The sequence below is a fragment of the Mesitornis unicolor genome, unplaced genomic scaffold (assembly GCF_000695765.1).
Source record: "Mesitornis unicolor isolate BGI_N332 unplaced genomic scaffold, ASM69576v1 scaffold19157, whole genome shotgun sequence".
Classification (NCBI taxonomy): Eukaryota; Metazoa; Chordata; class Aves; order Mesitornithiformes; family Mesitornithidae; genus Mesitornis; species Mesitornis unicolor.
In genome coordinates this window covers 1-17,872 of record NW_010197261.1, presented here as the reverse complement: position 1 = coordinate 17,872, position 17,872 = coordinate 1, and the positions used below count along the sequence as shown (strand labels likewise).

Genomic DNA, 17,872 nt, shown 5'->3' with positions numbered 1-17,872 from the left:
CCCGCCTCGCCCCGCCTGCAGGAGGCGCCCCTAGCAGGCCCGGCCCTGCTGCGCAGCGAACCCTGGCCAGGGCTAACGCCCGCTCTAACGCGGTGCACCCCACGCATGCGCTATGAGTGCTGCTGGGTTCTTCCTTTGTGGCGGAGAAAAATGAATAAGGTCCCTTCGATAGCTCAGCTGGTAGAGCGGAGGACTGTAGTGATACAAGCCCGTAGAAATCCTTAGGTCGCTGGTTCGATTCCGGCTCGAAGGAGACGCTAGTTTTTTTCCTCACCCTACGCAAACTGTATTTAAACAGCTTTAACCAGTTGCAGATGCAGTTGATTTTTCTCCAAGAGATCCAGCTGCACTGCAAACCGAGCCTCTTCTGCTGCGGTTCACTGACTGCAAGAGCAGAAGGGACAGTGCCTGCTTCGTGACTGCTGGCACCTCCTTAAATTTTAAAGTTAAACAAGATTAACATTATTCTTACTGCAACTTTCCACAAACCTTCACAAAGCAAGTTAGTGCAGGAGGATGTGTGCTGAGATCCCTTCACCTCATCGCAGTTAATTAGGATGTTGAAATTCTGAGGTGCTTTTTTCCAAACCTCCTCTCCTCTCCCTGCAATGTTTAGACACCGTTTTTCCAGGCTAAGGAAGTGTCTGCCACAAGAATACATTTGCAGATCCAGCCAGGTGATACTTGGCACATGTTAACTCTCTCCACTAGCGGGAAATTTTGTGTCTTTACCGGTGTCTCTCCAAAATTATCTTGTAGGTGTTAGCTGCTATGCAGTTGTCCCATCCCATTGCCTCCCTGACCCTGGGATGGGTGACACTGACATGAAGGGCTGAGTCCTCTTGTATGACATTCTGGTACCCGTTCATCCCTCTCAGAGTGAAAGGAGATGCTGGATGTGATGATTTACCTGACTTTAGTTCATGGAGAGAGGAAGGGGATTGCTTTCATCTGCAGCCTTTCTCCCTGCTTTGTAACAGAACAATGAACATTTTATTTTCCATAGAAAATGACAGCATAGAAAATGATCAGTAATTTTAACTGTTTGGCTTTACATACTTCATCATTTTTTAAAAATTACTTTATTGTAAAAAGAGGCAGAAATGCAATTCTTTTTGACTGAAATCATGCCCATACTTTGGGTATTAATTCTGAGAGAAGGCAGGCAATGAAATTACATTACATACAATTATTTTTGATGTTTCTTGGATATAGCAGAGTGGTTTATTGTGCAAAGTTGTGGAGAGAAAAGTGCACAAACTACCTAAATAACTGGTTATGCTGATGGTAGATCTAAATCTTTTATGACTTTTCTTCCATTCAGTATTTTGGATGAGTCTGGGTATGAGTTAATATCTAAGCATGCAAAAGGACAGCTCTTTGAGAATATAGTGAGCCAAAACAGTTGCCCCTTGTCCATTTTTCAGATGCTTCTGTGGTCACAGAGCCTGGATACAATCCTAGTTAGAAATGTTCTTTTCCCATAGCAGGCTCAGACTGCCTGGCACTCAGCACTGGCTTTTGGGCAGATGCAAAACCCCTGAATGAGGTGCTGGCCCCAGAGAGGTTGATGGGACATCTGCCATTGCCCTTAGGAGCATCATGGTTTCACTCCCCGCCGCCACCCTTTGCTGGGGGAAATCATTCCATATAGGAACTGATCCCAGTAAAACTACTCTGTTGTATCACTTCAACACACTGCTGGTTTGGGTTTCTTATGCAGACAAGCTTCCTGCATTACATAAAGGGTTTGCAATGTGTGCCTAAGCTCTAGCTGCTTTGCATAGGTAGGCTTATCTGCTGCAATTCAAGACCAAATTCCTCTCTGGGGAAACCCTGAGCTGCTGCTTGCCACTTGTTGGGGTGCAAAGCCATAATTTTGGACAGCTGTCTCAACAGTTTCTCAAGCTGTTACTGAAATTAAGTTGTTGATAGTGTGGGAAAGGAAAGGGAGTGCTATGATTTATACATACAACCTTTATTAGTCAGAGTGGTTGACAGCAAAGGTAGATTTCAATATATAGTACTTTACATATAAATAAATGAAATGAAATGAAATTTTGAGGATCTGTACATTTTGAGAAGATTCATGGGTACGCAACTGGACTTTACACAGAAACTAATCATGTAAGCATAGCTATGCTCATGTTAGGAACTTTTCTGAAAAGCAAACAAATGAGTAAAATCACATTGAAGAGCAAAGTCCTCTTTGGAATTAAACCATGGGTTCAGAGTCTCAGACTTTTAAGCTGCAAGTCCTGGAGAACCCACTCAGAGCCTTGGTTGTTGGTTTATTCTGAGGTTTTTGGCTAACTGAGATAGTACATTATAGCTCTGCTGTGAAGATCCCCCTGTTGGGAAATGGGCTTTGCAAACGTGCACCAGCTTGTCCATCTTTGCATCACACTGCAAGATCAAGTAATAAATCTTTCCCAAAGAAAAGCTCTCATTTAGGAAGAGTGAATAAGAGCCACATGACTTAGGGTACATTTTGAGCCCATGGAAAGCATTTCCTTGATTTCAGTAAACTTTGGATCTGACTCACAGAGTTGAGTCCTGAAGGACATGGAAGGTGTTGCGTGTGAAAAAATTCCCCAATTGTTTTTGCTAATCTGGGATTCACCTTTCCCTGCCTGGCTTTAGGCCTGGTCTGTAGCTGTTGTTGAAATCAAGGGTACAATTCTCAGTGACTTCCATGGGAGCAGGAGAAGGGATTTCACATGGGAAAGGATTCCACAGGTAGCGTGTAGCTTTGCACTAGACTTCTCTCCCAATACCTTTTTCATCTCTGCTGGAAATAGTCACTACATAGCATCTGCGCACTTTCACTGTGAATTTCTCTACCAGACAGTAAAACTTAAGAAATAACTTAGCCTGAAAATTTCACAGAATCACAGAATCATTAAGGTTGGAAGAGACCTCCAACATTGTCAGGTCCAACCGTCAAACCAGAAAACTAAGACTGTTTGTGTGGGCAATGTGACTGGTAGCCGACCCCAGTGCCTGCTCCTGGAGAACAGATGGAGAACCTGAACTGGAATTAATGGCTTTTAAAATGTCCATGTGTTATGGGAACTTTAAAGAAATGTTAAAAGTACTATTTCTTGACTTTGGAGTTAGAGCTGGTGTGATGAAACGCACTCTTTTCTTGTATATTTAGCTGCCACTGAGTGACATTTGACGTGAAAGGTGAGAATAGAAGGAAGACAATAATGTTTCACAACCACAGGATCCAATTTAAGGAAGGGAATAACACTTTTGACTAGTTATATATTCACTGGTCTATATAATTTAGTGGTACATTACATCCCCCTTTGGATCACAGCACTGTGGTTAGAGGAGCAAAAATAGCAAATGCATAGAACTGATGATGATTGATGTAAGTTGATCAATAAAGAGAAATTCAGCTGTCTAGAACTTAAACTACTATGTCAAACCAGTGAAGTGCTAAGTTTAAGATCTCAGAGGTATTTCTTTAGCTCTTAAAAAATAGGGGCCTAATTTATTTGTGCTTGCTTTAGCCATACCCATATCTCCACTGATTCATGCAGTGGTACACCGGAATTTAAAATCATGCCATGTGCTCTTAAAGCTCCTGCGCTGGGGCAGAGGGGAAGACCCAGGCCCACCCCGATGAGCTGGGCTGTGAGGAGGACGCTCGCTGCTCTGCTGTTTGCCTGCCTTGCCAAGGCCTTTGCTTCTCCTGCAGCCCCAGGGCCAGCGCTGGCACGATGGCTCCCAGCCCAGTGCCGACGGGGCAGCGGGGCCAGCAGCCAGGGGCATGGTGGAATAAGCCAGCTGGCAGAAGGATGTTGGCTGGGGACCAGTTTCCAGCACATTACAGCTGCAGTGGGGTCACCTGGCATGGGCAGCAGGCCCATCCGGCCTAGGATGTGTGATCTTTGCCAGCTATGGGGAGAGAGGCTCTGGGGCAGCCCAGGGCCAGCCTCGCCCTCTACGGGGTGTTTGCCCACCGTCTCCTGCTGGATGAGGCTCCTGGATTTGGAGTGACCTGTGTTGCAGCCACCAGCAGAACGATCCCTGAGCACTTTGTCCTGGCTCAGGTTTGTAATTGCCAGGGCTGGGTCCCAGCAAGCTGCTTGCTGCTTTCCTCTCTGGGAAGGAGAGCCACACCATCCTTTGGTGCCTTGCCACCAGCTTTCCCTCTAAGGTCTGGTAAAGAGCATTTCCAGGGCTCCCTCACAGGAACATTTCCTTTTCAGCAAAACTGCTGCACATGAGGAGTGTTCTTGGGACAGGGAGAGATGGAGCTGGTGTGTCCAGAAAGGGACTTGGGGCTGTGTCTGGGAGGTGAAACCCCAGCTAGGGGGAGGAAGGAGAGCACCTATGCCAAAGTCAGTATTATTAGAGGGAAAAACTATGCTGGGTCTGGCAATTTGAAGCTGTGGGGGACCAGTGTGCTGGTCTGTAGAGCTCGGTACTGGCCATAGGTATCTTCTTGCAAAGTGGAGATATCAACCTACTGAAAGTGGCCTAGAGGGAGATTCTGCCTTGATAGGAAATTACTCTCAGGTTACTTTTGATTAGCTTAAAAGACAATTACAAATATAGGCTGCAGAGCTTATCGTGTTTTTTCTTGCTGTGACACTCAGTGGGAAGGACCAGCGGGTCATGTTTATCCACTCTAGGAGTCTGTGCGATAGCTCCGATGACTGTCCCCTATTAGCTGTGTCTTCTCAGTTGCGTTAGTCGGCTGAAGCACGATAGAAGTTTCTCCATCTAAATTGGAGAGGAAGACAAAAAAATACTTTGAGAATTCTTTGCTTGCTACCAAAGTAAGATTTCTTGTTAGCACCACAACATTTTGTCTGCTCTTCTGAGTATGGCTGAATCTTGGCTTCACAGACAGCTGTGTGTGTACTAAAGAGGCGGCAGTGCCCACACTAAGTCTACAAATGCTCTTACTCCTTCTCCACATGTAATGGTAAATTTCTGGGTGGCTACTGCTGTTGTTATTAAACTGGACATTCGCTGTACCTGGTGCTCTGCAGAGATTGCAAGATAAGGGTCCCTGCCTGCTCCAATTGCAAATGCTTGTTCCTGCAAGTGTCTGAATGTAATGAGCGCTGTTGTGAGTCAGCAAGCACTAACCTTGACAGTGGTTGCAGAAATGGGCCAGAAGTTACTCTTGAAGAAGGCAAAGTTGAGAGTAGAGAAAGAAGAGAGTTAAAAGGATAAAAACCCCATGAGCAGTAATATACTTGTGAGAGAAGAAATCGTATATATCCTGAAAGTCAGCTAGTTAAATAAAAATGTTGAATTGCATTTTGAAGTCTTATGTAATGTATTTACAATAGGATTTTGATAATCAATGTTTTAATGAGTTTGGAACTGCCAGAAACTCATATTATCACTACATAAATCCTTACTGGTTACTGCTTTCTAATTCTATACAGTTACGTGCTTGGTTTCCCAATCTATCTGTAAAAAAATGCATTTGCTGTAGAGTGGAGGAAAGTGAAGTCCTTACAGAGTTCCCTGATGGCTGTTGTGTTCCCTCTGATAATGAACAAGGTTTGGCTGCCCTTCTCCTGGGCCTCTTTCCAATCCACCGTTTTGCGGGGGTGGGGAAAGGAGGGGACTCAACTCTCAGAGACTGACATTTAAAGGTGCAGCCATTTCATTGAAGTGTTTTCGTGTGAAAAATTCTGGACTATCTGTATCTTGAAAGTAGCACAGCCTTCACTGTAATTGAATACAGATGACGACTTTTTTGCCAGATGACCGAATGTTCAGAAAAAAACTCATCTGACATTTCCTCCTGTTTACATGACAGTTGATGGGATGAATCATGAGCAAAAGATGTAATGCACAGGAGTAACTTAACCCAGAGCAGGAATCTAATTGCACGCCATACGGCTTCCCTTCAGTGGGGGTAGAACAACTTTGACTCTGTCAAGGTGAAAGGCAAGAATGATTAAATGCCAAGCAACTTCTCTGTATGGGCAATTCCGTATTTAGACACAAGGTCAGAGACAGACATGTTTCATAACTTCTAAAAGTATATGAGTAATTAATGCTTAGAGCTCAGCTCAGCCTCAGATTAGTTTGGCAGTTCCAACCCATTTTTAAGTTGTGATATATTTTCTAGATTTCTGAGCAGCACTCCCTCCCACCCTCTGCTGCCTCCAAGTTGTTCATTTTATGGAAGATGGAGGGCAGACACTGGCAGTTCATTTTGCTGCGATACCCAGATGTGCAACAAGAGAGCAGGACCCTCTGCAAATCTGCCACATTGCCTCCAGCGGATCTGCAGACAGTTCTGAGCTGACACCTTCCTCAAGTATCTTGCTGTCCACATCCTTCTAAAATTTATTATGTTTTTTTATCAGGACAGGGACTCATGGTATAATAAAGTGTACAAATATAGCCTGCTAATGGAAAGCTGCAGAATGGAGGTGCAGCAAAATTCACAGTTTAAACTGTTTTCTATAGATAGCTCTTGCTCAGTGTTCGCCTACATCGGTATCATATGGAGTGCGGAGGAGACAATGAAGTGCTTAAAACTTATTGCTTCTGAGTTGGGAAAGTATTTTGTTGTTCAGATTCTTTTTTTGTTTTTCTTCTTTTTTCCTTTCCCAGATTTCATTTTCTGTAAAATGAACATTGGTCTAGAAATGCCTTACTTTGTTCTTATGATGATAACCAAACAGGAGAGGAGAAAAAACCTGCCATCCTGCTTTGAGTGTATTACAGCCTGAAGTACCAAGCCAGTCCAAATTCCAACGGCACCCCCCTCTAGGACCACAAAAGTCAACAAGAGTTAGCCATTGACTTCAGTGGAAGCAAAATCTGGCAACCTGCCCTGTGTGTGCAGGTGAAAGCAATGAACCATTGCATGCTTCTGTGCAGACGAGCAAGTGGCACTTCCCTCTGCCAGTGTATTTTCGCAGGTTACCTGTAACATCATGGCATGATACCACAGATTACCCTACTTCATGCTTTTTTTAATGTCATGTTTGATCTGAAATGCTAAAAATGTCACATTTAAAATGCAACAATCCAAAGAAATCTAAATAAAATATTTATTGTTTGATCTTTCATGGTACATTAGGCCCTAGTCTTTCTGTGGTACAAATCAATAGTCATGAGAAGAAATTGCTGTAACCTAAGTACAGTCCAGGTCGTGCAAATCCCTAATTTTCTTTAGTTCTGATGGTAATGCTACCCATGGGAGTACGTTATGTAAAATTAGTCTCTCACAGCAGATACACTGGAACTAGTCAAATACATTTGAATAAAACTTCCTTCTAGAGGAATATGCCATCTCATCATAATTGAAGCCTTTGACATGTTTGTCGTGATTTCAGGGTAAGCTCACTTTTACATTTTAGGGAACAGATAATTGAATTTTTGGCCTCACATATCTTTTCCCCTTATAAATATGTTTTATGGTGTGTTAATTTGAGGAATTAAATAAACTCCATAAGACCTTGATTTTGTTAAGGGGAAATGTAAAGTACTCTGAAAATTATTATTGTTGTGCGAATTCATAAAATGAAGTCTAAATCTCGACTTCCACAACACACACATTGCTGCTTCTGTGCAGCACAACCAGCTCCAAGCAGCTCACACTGAGTGCAGCAACTGGTGGATAATCACTCTCAGAGGTTTTTAGCATCAGGAATTGTGCTGTTTTATCGATGTTACATTCCTCAGAAAAGCATTGTCTGACTACAAAATATTTGGATAAATTAAAGTGTGGCCTTAGCCTGAGAAGCTACATTTTGACTTTAGCAAAAAAGGCCTGCCTAGCAATAATATAGGTGCTGGGGACAGCAGGAAGGACAGAAATTAATTACCAGACAGAATGCTCAGTCTGTGGGCAGAGGGCATGCAAAGAATTTGGATCCTAATGAGATTTCCTCTTCCAAAATGAAATCTGCTGCAGCAGTGCTTACAGTTTGTTTATGAATTACCTACAGGAGCATTTCTATTATTTACATAAAGTAAGCCATGAGTATTAATTTCTATGGACCAACATTTGAAAATATCTGGTGGAAAAGCCCAATCTATGTCATTCTTAGTCAGCTGCATCATTTTGGCCAGCATTCCTAAAATTTGGGAGGCTATGGAGGGAGAAAGCGCAATTTTATCAGGTTATCATTCATTTTTCTAAATGCAGTGTCTAATATTTTCCTTTCAGCTGCAGAAAAGATGCTCACAGTATCCTCTGAACTGAAGTTTTTGCTTTTATTCCTGATATGTTACTCTCTTTTAATCTAATTTTAAAATATAGAGAGTTCTACTCTGCTGAAGCGAGCAAGTTTTGATTGGTAGGAAAATTTAGCAAGAGTGAAGAGAAGGGTAGGACAGGTAGAAATATCTAGTTTTTTCCAGGCCCTACCTATATACTTAATATTGTCTTCAAAATAATTAAAAGACATAATTTCATGTTTGATTAATTTTTCAGACTGACATTTTGCTAAGCATTTCAAATTATTTCTTAAAAATTGGTATCCCAGTGAGACTTGATGGGAGTAAACAGATGGGAAGGTGGCCTAAAATTACTGAATACTGGCAAATACCTCCTGTGATGGAAGTGGGGAGAAATTTTCTTTCTGCCACTGGGAAATTTAGTTCTGGATTTTGAAAGAGAGCAAAATACCTGCCAAATTGCAAAAAAGGCAGAATTAAATAAATTCTTATCCTTCAGAGTTCCATCGTGATATTTCAAAGTTGGCTTTGGTGCCATACACCCATAAATACCAAGACCCATTTTAGATTGCACTTTTCAGGAGCCTAATGTTTTAGAGTATATTGCATTTATTTCAAATAATGCATTGTGGTTATAAAGTTTTTACTAATAGTTTTTGTTGCCTTTGCAGAGACTGATCAAGTATGATCAATTTTTGAGCTGACTGTATTTACCTTGATATGCCTCTAGGCAAAACCCATTTAAAAACACCACCACGCGTTGGCATATCAGTTATATAAATAGCACTTGTTTCAACTACTACAAGTGTTTTGTTACATATTTATGGAAGGGTAAATTTGTGTGAAAAGTTGGAGGGAAAAAAATTCTTTATGCTAAGGGAACGTGACATTTGCAATCTGGCGATGCTAATTTAAGCATAATAAACATAAGATTATAACAGTGTAAGACCTTCCATAACAATGGAAGAGAGAAAGAGTGAGCTGACTGCTTAGATCCTTCCACATAAAAAAGTGTAATCCATAGTTTACATAAATTTTGCGACTGAAAAGTGGTCCAGGTCTTACTGTGATACCTTGGCCTCCTACTGCTGGAGCAAGGATCATTGCCTCTCTCAGGCTGTCCTGCAAGCGTCCAAATCTAACCAGTTTGAGCTGTTCTGTTTCCCCTGAAGATGAAGGCACAACTCTGCCCCACTTCAGCAGATTAGGACAGGGCTCTTCATGCAAAACATGTAACCCACTCTGGTGTCTAGGAAATCACCACCATCATCCTTTGGTATAGCCAGAAGCTGAATGTGCAGCTGGGGGATGCAGCAAAGCTGAGAAAAGAGGGTCACCTGCTGCAAAGGGGGTCCCGCTGCCCCCGACCCGCGTTCCTAGCTGGGCGCTCTTGCTTCTTTCATTGAGCCTGCATTAGCACTTGGCCTGCCCCACCACTAGGCACGACGGGGAACTACACACATTTTGGAGAGGATTCGTTTTCTCCTGGATCGTATCCAACACCTGGCTCCTGGTAAGGCAGCACAATTGCTACTGCCAGTGCAGAAAACAGTGAGCAGCTTGGGGGCTGGATGGGAGAGGGGCAGGACGGCAGCAACTCCCATGCAAACTCTCTTAGGTTAATGTGCAACCTTACTGTTGGAAACTCTGCATCTTTTCTTGAAGCTTTTTCTTCAATGGGTACTGTTGGGCCATCACAGTCAGTGATAAATTTTACATTAATAAAACCCAAATGACTGCTTATTCAGGCAGATCAGGTGTGGCAAGTACCAGTGCAGGCAGGGCCTAATGTACAAATTCAGCATCTAGGATATGAAGCAACTTGGGCAAGGGGACTAGAAGGAGAACGTCTCGTAAGATGAGCCCTGAGACTTCTAATGTTTATGTGTCTCATAAGTGACACAACTGTATGTTTAATTGTTAGTGCCACAAGTTTGGTTTTTCAGAAGCACGTAACTTAGGAAGTTCATCAGGTCATGGAGTTAGCTGGAGTGAATTGGCATGTCTCCACTGATGTCTGGAAGCAGTTTCAGCATTGTGAGCAGAACATTTGGCTTTACAGGCTTTAAAGACTGTTTTGAACAGCTTTGCCACACAGTAAACCCCTATAATACACACCTCTTTCCATGTCGTTCTTAATTTGCTCTTCCAAATCTTCTGGAGACACAAAAAACTCATGCTCTTCCCCTTCAGGTGCTTTGGGTTTACACTTTCCACAGCAGCAGTTGAAGCAGCAGCAGAAGCAGCAGCAGAGGTAGCAGCCCGTCAGCAAGCCGCAGACCGCAAACAAACCCTGGGTTAAACACAGCGGGAGGAAAACCCCATGAGCAATTACCTGCCTTGAACTCGTAGCAGCCTGTTCCAGCTGAAGGTAGATTGTTAAAGGAACTTGGGTTCCCTGATCTGGTTAACGATGTCCCTGCTCACTGCAGGGGGGTTGGACTAGATGACCTTAAAGGTCCCTCTTCCAACCCAACGCGTTCAATGATTCTGTGATTCCCAAGTGCTTGGCACTCAGAGGAGTCCAGCTGCTAGACAAGTGCCTAAACAGGGGCCAGATCTTCCAAAGTCCTCCTCACTCAGCAGCTCCTACTCACCACGCAGGGCCACATCCACAAAGAAGGCACAAACCAACAGGCCCCTGCACTCAACTTTTGAAAGTCTGTCTTCAGCTGACGGCCCTCAGAAAATAACTTCCAGGCAGTATGCAAAACCCCGCCCACCTTAAAATGACTCATTTCCATCTTAAAAATGACTCATTTGCCCAAGATGGTTTTTGCAAACACTTATTTACTGGCAGATTCTTGTCAATAACAAAACAGAAAAAGAAGCAAAGACCCAGATGCACCCCACATAACTTCAGGCACGGAACTAAGGCATCCAAATTAGGGCTGTAGCCTCCATGAGCTTCTCACACAGACAATGGGAAGTTAAAAGCCCTTCCAGAGAATGATTCAGCCTCAGGAGGATTTGAGTTGCCTGTTGATGGTGTCTCTCTCTATCCCCATTAACCTGTGCAGGAGCACACAGGTGACAACTCCTAAATTAGACTCCTCCTGCTGTTGTTTCTTGATCTGGGGACTCATGTGGCAAGAAGTTCCCACCACCATTGCCCTCTGCTAACTCCTGTCCCTGTGGCAGAAAGTGCAGAGGCTTCAGCAGAGCCAGCCCAACTGCCTGGCGCTGAGATCAGAGGTCTCAGCCAGGCTCAAGAGCCAGAAACCTTTAATCTACAGAGCTTTTCTTCCTCTAGATCATGTCACTGCCTGAGTTCACGGCACAAGTCCACAGCTGCTTGAGTTGGGGGCTGCAGGAGGGGAGCCCTTAGGCTAGTATTGCCGCCTCATGCTCTGTGGGTGCACAGTGGCAGCCGGGCTCCTGACCTGGGATGGATCCAGGCCTGCACCGCCATGTTTGTGGCAAAGGAGAAACCTCCACTTCTCTTCATGGTCATAGTGGTGTAAGGGCAAAGGAAAGTCAGTGACATTCCTGAAAAGTGAATAAAAGTTGGTATGTGGAAGGTGTATGTAAAGCCAGCACAGCTTTGTAACCATCAGGTATATACAGGTTGGAGGTATAGCCAGGCTGGCTTTAGCATTATAGTTATACAGTCTGCCCTTTACTATTTGTTATAATCATAAGAAAACATGCTGCTGAAGAAGTAAGCAAGCACAAAGGTTAGGATGTTGTCAAACTTTGACAATGAAGCTACATAAATAACAGTTATGAATGTCTCCTTGAATCATCTTTGAAGGTAATAAGAATATTTACATGCCTAATATCGATATAGACATATATCAAGAGTGAGCAAGGTGCTTTTAAATTAAAAGAAGGATGCTGGCTTTTTGTTTTAAAATGTTTTCCTTCCAACAGACACCTGAAACTGTTAAAAATGCCATAACCCCTATGTTATCTGGCTGTTTATCATTGACGTCATAAAAGACAATAAATCACTGCAATGGATAGCATGAAAAAAGAAAAAATAAACCCAGAATAAAATTGTATAGAGGGTAAAATATACTTGACTTCATTAATGATATCTTAAATGTTTCAAGATTTATTGTGCTTATGTTATCATCGTTGGTAAATCAGGAATTGGTTTATTGATATATCAATAAACTGTCTTCATGGTAGAGGGAGAACTACTGGGTTTTTTTGTAAAACAGTTAAACAACCCCTATGTCTGGCAGTGGAGAAGCAGTTAAAGTTCCCATTACCCATGTCAGTATGTTCCTGGTTTAATATGCCTGCTAACAAATTTGGCACTCCAAAAAACATAATTTTCACTTTGCATTTCTCCTTTCATTTGAGTTTCCTTACTTCTAATGATACACCTCACAATTGTCAGATTTTCTGAGTATGAGTGTGATAGGGAAGAGGATTTACCAGGAATGTTCACAGTTGAAGAGGAAGATAATGAGCAAAAGCTGTGTTCCCTACTGTCTTCTACCAGAACTGAGGAAATTAGGGGTCCAGAGGTCATCTGCAGATGATGTCTCAAACTCACATAGTATCATGATGGCTAATATAAAATTCTGAAACTGACCCAGAATTTGTGTATGAGTTAAAAAGAGATGAGGAACAGTGACCTCAGCTTGCAGAGAACACTTGGTGGCCTGTTCATGCTTTGGAGGTGGCAATATTTTGAGTTGGGGTAGGGTTAGAGAGATCACCTGTAACAATCCTCAGATGAGTCTATATGCATATTTCAGTGTTTTTTTGCAGAGAATTCTTAAAAATCAGGAAACAGTGATTACTTTTGCTGGGATATTCAGTGTATCTTGTCTTGCTTTCAGGATACAGCTACCTTGAAACAATCCACAAATTCCTCCTTTAGCTGTTAGGGAATTACTAGCTTCTCTCTGTTCTGCTCTCCACTGCTCTCCTTTGTGGTCAAAGCCACAAAGCTTATTTCCATTCCTGTTTTTCTAGCCACAGAGGATCATCATACCTCATAAAATCTCCCTTAAAGACTGATAAGCAGAAGAGGAAATAACTAAAAAAGCAGCAGTGAAGAAAACCTTGTTTAGCAAGACAGTTAAAGGAGAGCAAAGAAAAGAAGGAATGATCCAGCAGGAGATGACAGCGGCTGTGGTGGGGAGTCCAGCCTGCAGCAGAAGTCAGCTTGTGCTGGCTGGCAGCCTCCAGCCTGCTTCTTCACTATCCTGCATTTGAGCATCCTCTGTCTCCTCCTGATTTAAGAGACAAATTATGGCTTCTCAGGCCCACAGACTGCCCAAGTGACTTCCCAGTTTGGAAGGGGACTGAGGGGCAGCGAAGCATTTTCCTGATCCTTGCTGAACACAGGAATCCATATTTCATGGTTCTCAGATCAAAGCTGTCACAGCGTGATTGCCTCACACCCTACAGATAATTTTCCTATGTATTTCAGCAGAGTCCTTGCTTTCCTGTGCTTCTGTTGCTGGAAATAGGTGGGGACAGCATAGATTTTAAACATTTGCAATTATGTTGGTTTGTAACATTTCTGTAACATTTCAGTATTTGCTCAAACACTCCTATCTGACATATGCAAACATCAGAGGATACCCATGAGAAGAGAGAGCACATTAACACAACTCCTTTATGACTAGAACAGCCCATGATGTGTTTTTCCTTGAGCAATATGCCAGTTTTTGATGTATCATTCTCTCCCTTTCCTGCTCTCTTCCTCCACTCCACCCGTCTCACCTTTTCTTCCACTTCCTTTCTCTCACTCCCTCACCAGGGCACGTATATGACACCATAATCATGGAGTGTTATGTATTAGTATTGCTTACTTACGCTGTGTGCCATAAACAGCAAAGAACACAGCTAAATCTGTACTGTAATATCTTATTAACTAGTTGTCACATAAGTGGGACTTTTCATTTTTGAACAAGTCATTTTTATTTAGTCATTATGGAAAAGAAAGTCAAAATTAACCTGGAGCACTAGTTTCAGATCTAATTAATGTCTGAAAATGTTACAAAACATGTACTCTGTTTAACTATTTACCAAGTTAAAAAGGAAAATATAACATTCTATATTAGCACTACTCTGAGCTGATGCCACTGTCAATTTTCCAGATAATGTTGATTAATTAAGCTTTTAGCAGCGGTTTAGATTCAGATCCTAGTATTTGTTAAGCCTGTAGAGACATCATGTTTTTCAGGGAGTTCCTTGTGTGTGTAATTATCTATGTGCATTGTAACACTTGGTTTCAAACAGAAAATAACAGCTTACCTTTGCCCACCAGCTTGAGAGCATGAAGTAGGTGTTAACATTTTCCTCACCAAACTGTTCTGCCACATAGAGCCCTAGTGATCCATACTTGTCATATATGTTTCGCTTGGACAGATCAGTCAGTGTTGCATGAGCATTGTTGATCTCTTTAAATTTTTCTGCAGCCTCTGGATTGTCTGGATTCTTGTCGGGATGATATTTCAAAGCCAGTTTTCTGAAACATGGAAAAAACCCCAAACAAACCAGAAGGAAAATAACTCATCTGTATGTGTACACGTATACAGACACTTACAAAACTTTACAAAATATTTTAGTGGAGATATAATAATTCTGAACAGCATATCCAGCCTTTTTTCTTTCACCTCTGATGTACTCAGTGGAAGAAAAGTGACACAAAGTGACTGAATGTGAAAGTTTTGATAGAAAAGGTGTTCCTATTACACTGAGCATGAACTTTGTGTGTTGATACCTAGTCAGCTACCATGTTAAAGGAGACAGTGATATATGCTGAAAGCACAGATTGCAGCATGATAATAAATCACACGCATTTGTTGCATTGTGACTGCCAACTGATTTGCATAATTTAGCAGGTTTCAACAAAGATAAAGATTTTTTAAAGGTTGTTTAAAAACATGATGATCACACTCCTTATCCCGTCAACATTACCTTCTTTATAGCAAATGAGATTCCATATTTGATTGCCTATCAATAGGGGCTGTATCAAAATCTCGTCAACAGTGTCTGTGTTTGCAGAAGCCCAGACAGTGATGATGGACATCACAGTTAGGAGTTGCAATAGGAAGGATGCATCTTTCTGAAGCACAAGGTGGAAAAGCAGAGTGAGTGAGCCCCAGTTTCAAGTGCCTGTCTTTGGGCCTAATTCCCCACAATCGCACTTCTGAGACAGCCCTTAAAGCTGATTGCCAACTGGTTGGGGCTGTTTATGCTGGTGGGAAGCCTCTGCTGGGGCAGAGCTCAGTACCGTTTTTTTCCCCCTTGCAGCGCTACAGCAAGCGAGGACAGGCACAGCTTGAAAGGAACCATGTGAGACTGTTGGCTCACAGATACTGCTGGGAAAGCACAGCTTGGAGAAGAAAGGGTTTGCTTCCAACCATTTTGGAGCACTGGCAGTGTGAATTCACACGTGCCTGCAAAACAAGCATAGACAGTGGTGTATCTTTTAAAAAAAAATCTCCACTCCCTTTGAAGAACTGGCAATAAGATTTTTCCAGGACATTTATTTTATGACTAGTGCTGACCTCTAGTGGCATCAAAAGTAATTTTGCAACGTTTTAAATGTTGTGGTCCTCACCTCAGTCAAGCTATGTTGCATTTTGTAAATGTTCTCTCCGAGTGTTTCAGGAGCTACCCATGACTGTTACTCCAAAAAACAGTATTTGTGGTGTGAAGGCAGTGTGCCCACACTTCTTTTAACAAATTTATCTTCAGAGTAAGGTCTTGCTTGACTTTCTACTGAAGTACGGGTTATACCCTCAGTAAAATGTAACTGCTTTGCTCCTGATGACAGGTCCTGCCTTGGAGACATTCTGCCAATATCAAGATTTATATAAGCCTGGGAACAGCCTCTGCCAACGATCTGTTCAGTTCTGTATGCTGAATGCAATTCATCTTCTCATAGATAAAAATTAACTCCTTAAACATGTCTCTAATAGCATGAAAGGATTCATGCTCAGTCATATTTAATATACTGTGCCTCTGGTACCTTAAACATAAATTTTCAGTCATATGTAACATGCAGTACCTTAACATAATAAAAGGTTAAATAGGAGAACTGGAAAAACAAGCTAAGCCTTGCATGACTAATGACACTATGTGCCATCCAAGTATTTAAGTAACTTATGCAATCTATCTCTTTTCTTAGCTGAAAACAAACCTCAGCAAATAGAATTTAAAAAATGGGAGAGGTATTACTTTCAAAAACTATGAGTGGTTGCAGGCATCAGACAATCAATTTTCAGTTTTTCTTTTCCCGCAAACCCAAAGACATCTGCTGCCCTCTCCATATTCCAAATAATCTCATAAAAAATAAGACTTTGAATGAAATGTAGTTTTGAAAAGGTGAAAAACATTAGTTTCACACTCCTTTTACTTAGTATTGCTTTAGAATATTAATGGAATTATTTTCAACATAGTACAGTTAACGAAAGATGAGATAAATTCTTATTTTGATTTTTTGAAAATGGTCCTCACTAAAAATAGTACATTAACAAAACAAGTCCCTGCACACGAAGATGATGTATACTAACTGGAGATGATTTAGTAATGGGAAAGAGATCTATATACTGGTAATGCAACTCATATGAGTGAGAAAAAGAACTCTGTTAGAGCCAACCCAAGAAATAATAAAAGTAAGGGCACAAACTGTGTGACATAACATAAGCATCAGCTATATAGAAGCTTCCCTGTGGGTCCCTGGAAATGTGACATTCCTAGTTATGTGATAATCATGGTTAGTTATGCGTTGAGAAAAAGGAAGAAGCCAAAAAATGGAGAGTTAAATGATCACAGGAGTTTGTTGCCTACTTCACATACCAAACACATGGATTTATGCTTATTCAGATTTTTCTCATGATGAACGGCCTTCTCCTTCTCTACCTTGGGACCACTGACCACTGCAGCCCTTCATGGCAGCAAGCAATGGGATGTGTTTGGGAGACAAAAGTGACAACAAGCAGGGAAATAGCCATCCCACAAGATGAATGGGGCAGTCATGGAAGTTAAGAGAAAGAAAAATACTCAGCACGACTGTAAGTAGGAGACTTAGGATGAGAGGCGAGATCAGACTAGACTGTGCTGTAGGGGTGGGCTTGATGGGGGTACATCTGGGTGGAAGGAGCAACAGTTTAGAGGCAGGGTAGCATGTTATATAGGTTGAGGTATGACTGTACTATGGAAAATCAAAGTGTGTCAGATACACCTCTACCATTACTTCAATAGGTCCACTGGTAGAATAGAGGACTCCCTTGCACGGCCCTCCTTAGGTTGCTGGTTCAACTCTGGCTTGAAGGAGTGCCCTTTTGGCTCTGGACCAGACCCTCAGGCACCTCTGCCTTTTGCACCTAGCCGCGTGGCTCTTGCCTGCGCTGGGCAAGACGACCGGCCAAGGCAGTTATGGGAGAACCCTGCGCAGGGAATGCTGGTCCTGAGTACTGGGATTCTCAGGTGTTATCATCACCAGCAGGAAAGTCAATGGGTGACTGGCTGGAGGTGTGAGAATAAGGTCAATGAGAAGCCCAGGCTTTGAGCACCAGAGCAGCCTGGTTCTGGTGTGGGTGCCTGTGAGGGGAGAGGACCTGAGGCAGAGGCCATGGGCTGGGGAATTAGCTCAAGTGGTAGAGCGCTCGCTTAGCATGTGAGAGGCAGCGGGATCGATGTCCGCATTCTCCAATGCGTTTCCTTCCCCTTGCCTGGACGCAAGGCCCTCTTGTTCTTGACCACTTCTTCTGGGGGC

General features: G+C 42.5%; 1 protein-coding gene and 1 non-coding gene across 2 annotated transcripts; one reads left to right on the top strand and one right to left on the bottom strand.

The window, feature by feature from the left end:
• The first annotated feature begins 162 nt into the window (after positions 1-162).
• Positions 163-253, top strand: TRNAY-GUA. Its single transcript is given in 2 exon segments — positions 163-199; positions 218-253. It is a non-coding gene; the product is annotated as a tRNA-Tyr (tRNA).
• Positions 254-4,645: 4,392 nt separating this feature from the next.
• On the bottom strand, positions 4,646-16,341 carry LOC104534992 (cysteine string protein-like; the record flags this gene model as incomplete). Its single annotated transcript, XM_010188750.1, has 4 exons — positions 4,646-4,740; positions 10,297-10,471; positions 14,401-14,614; positions 16,295-16,341. Coding segments are annotated over 4 exons (531 nt in total), but the record flags the coding sequence as incomplete, so codon positions are not given.
• Between the last annotated feature and the right edge of the window lie 1,531 nt (positions 16,342-17,872).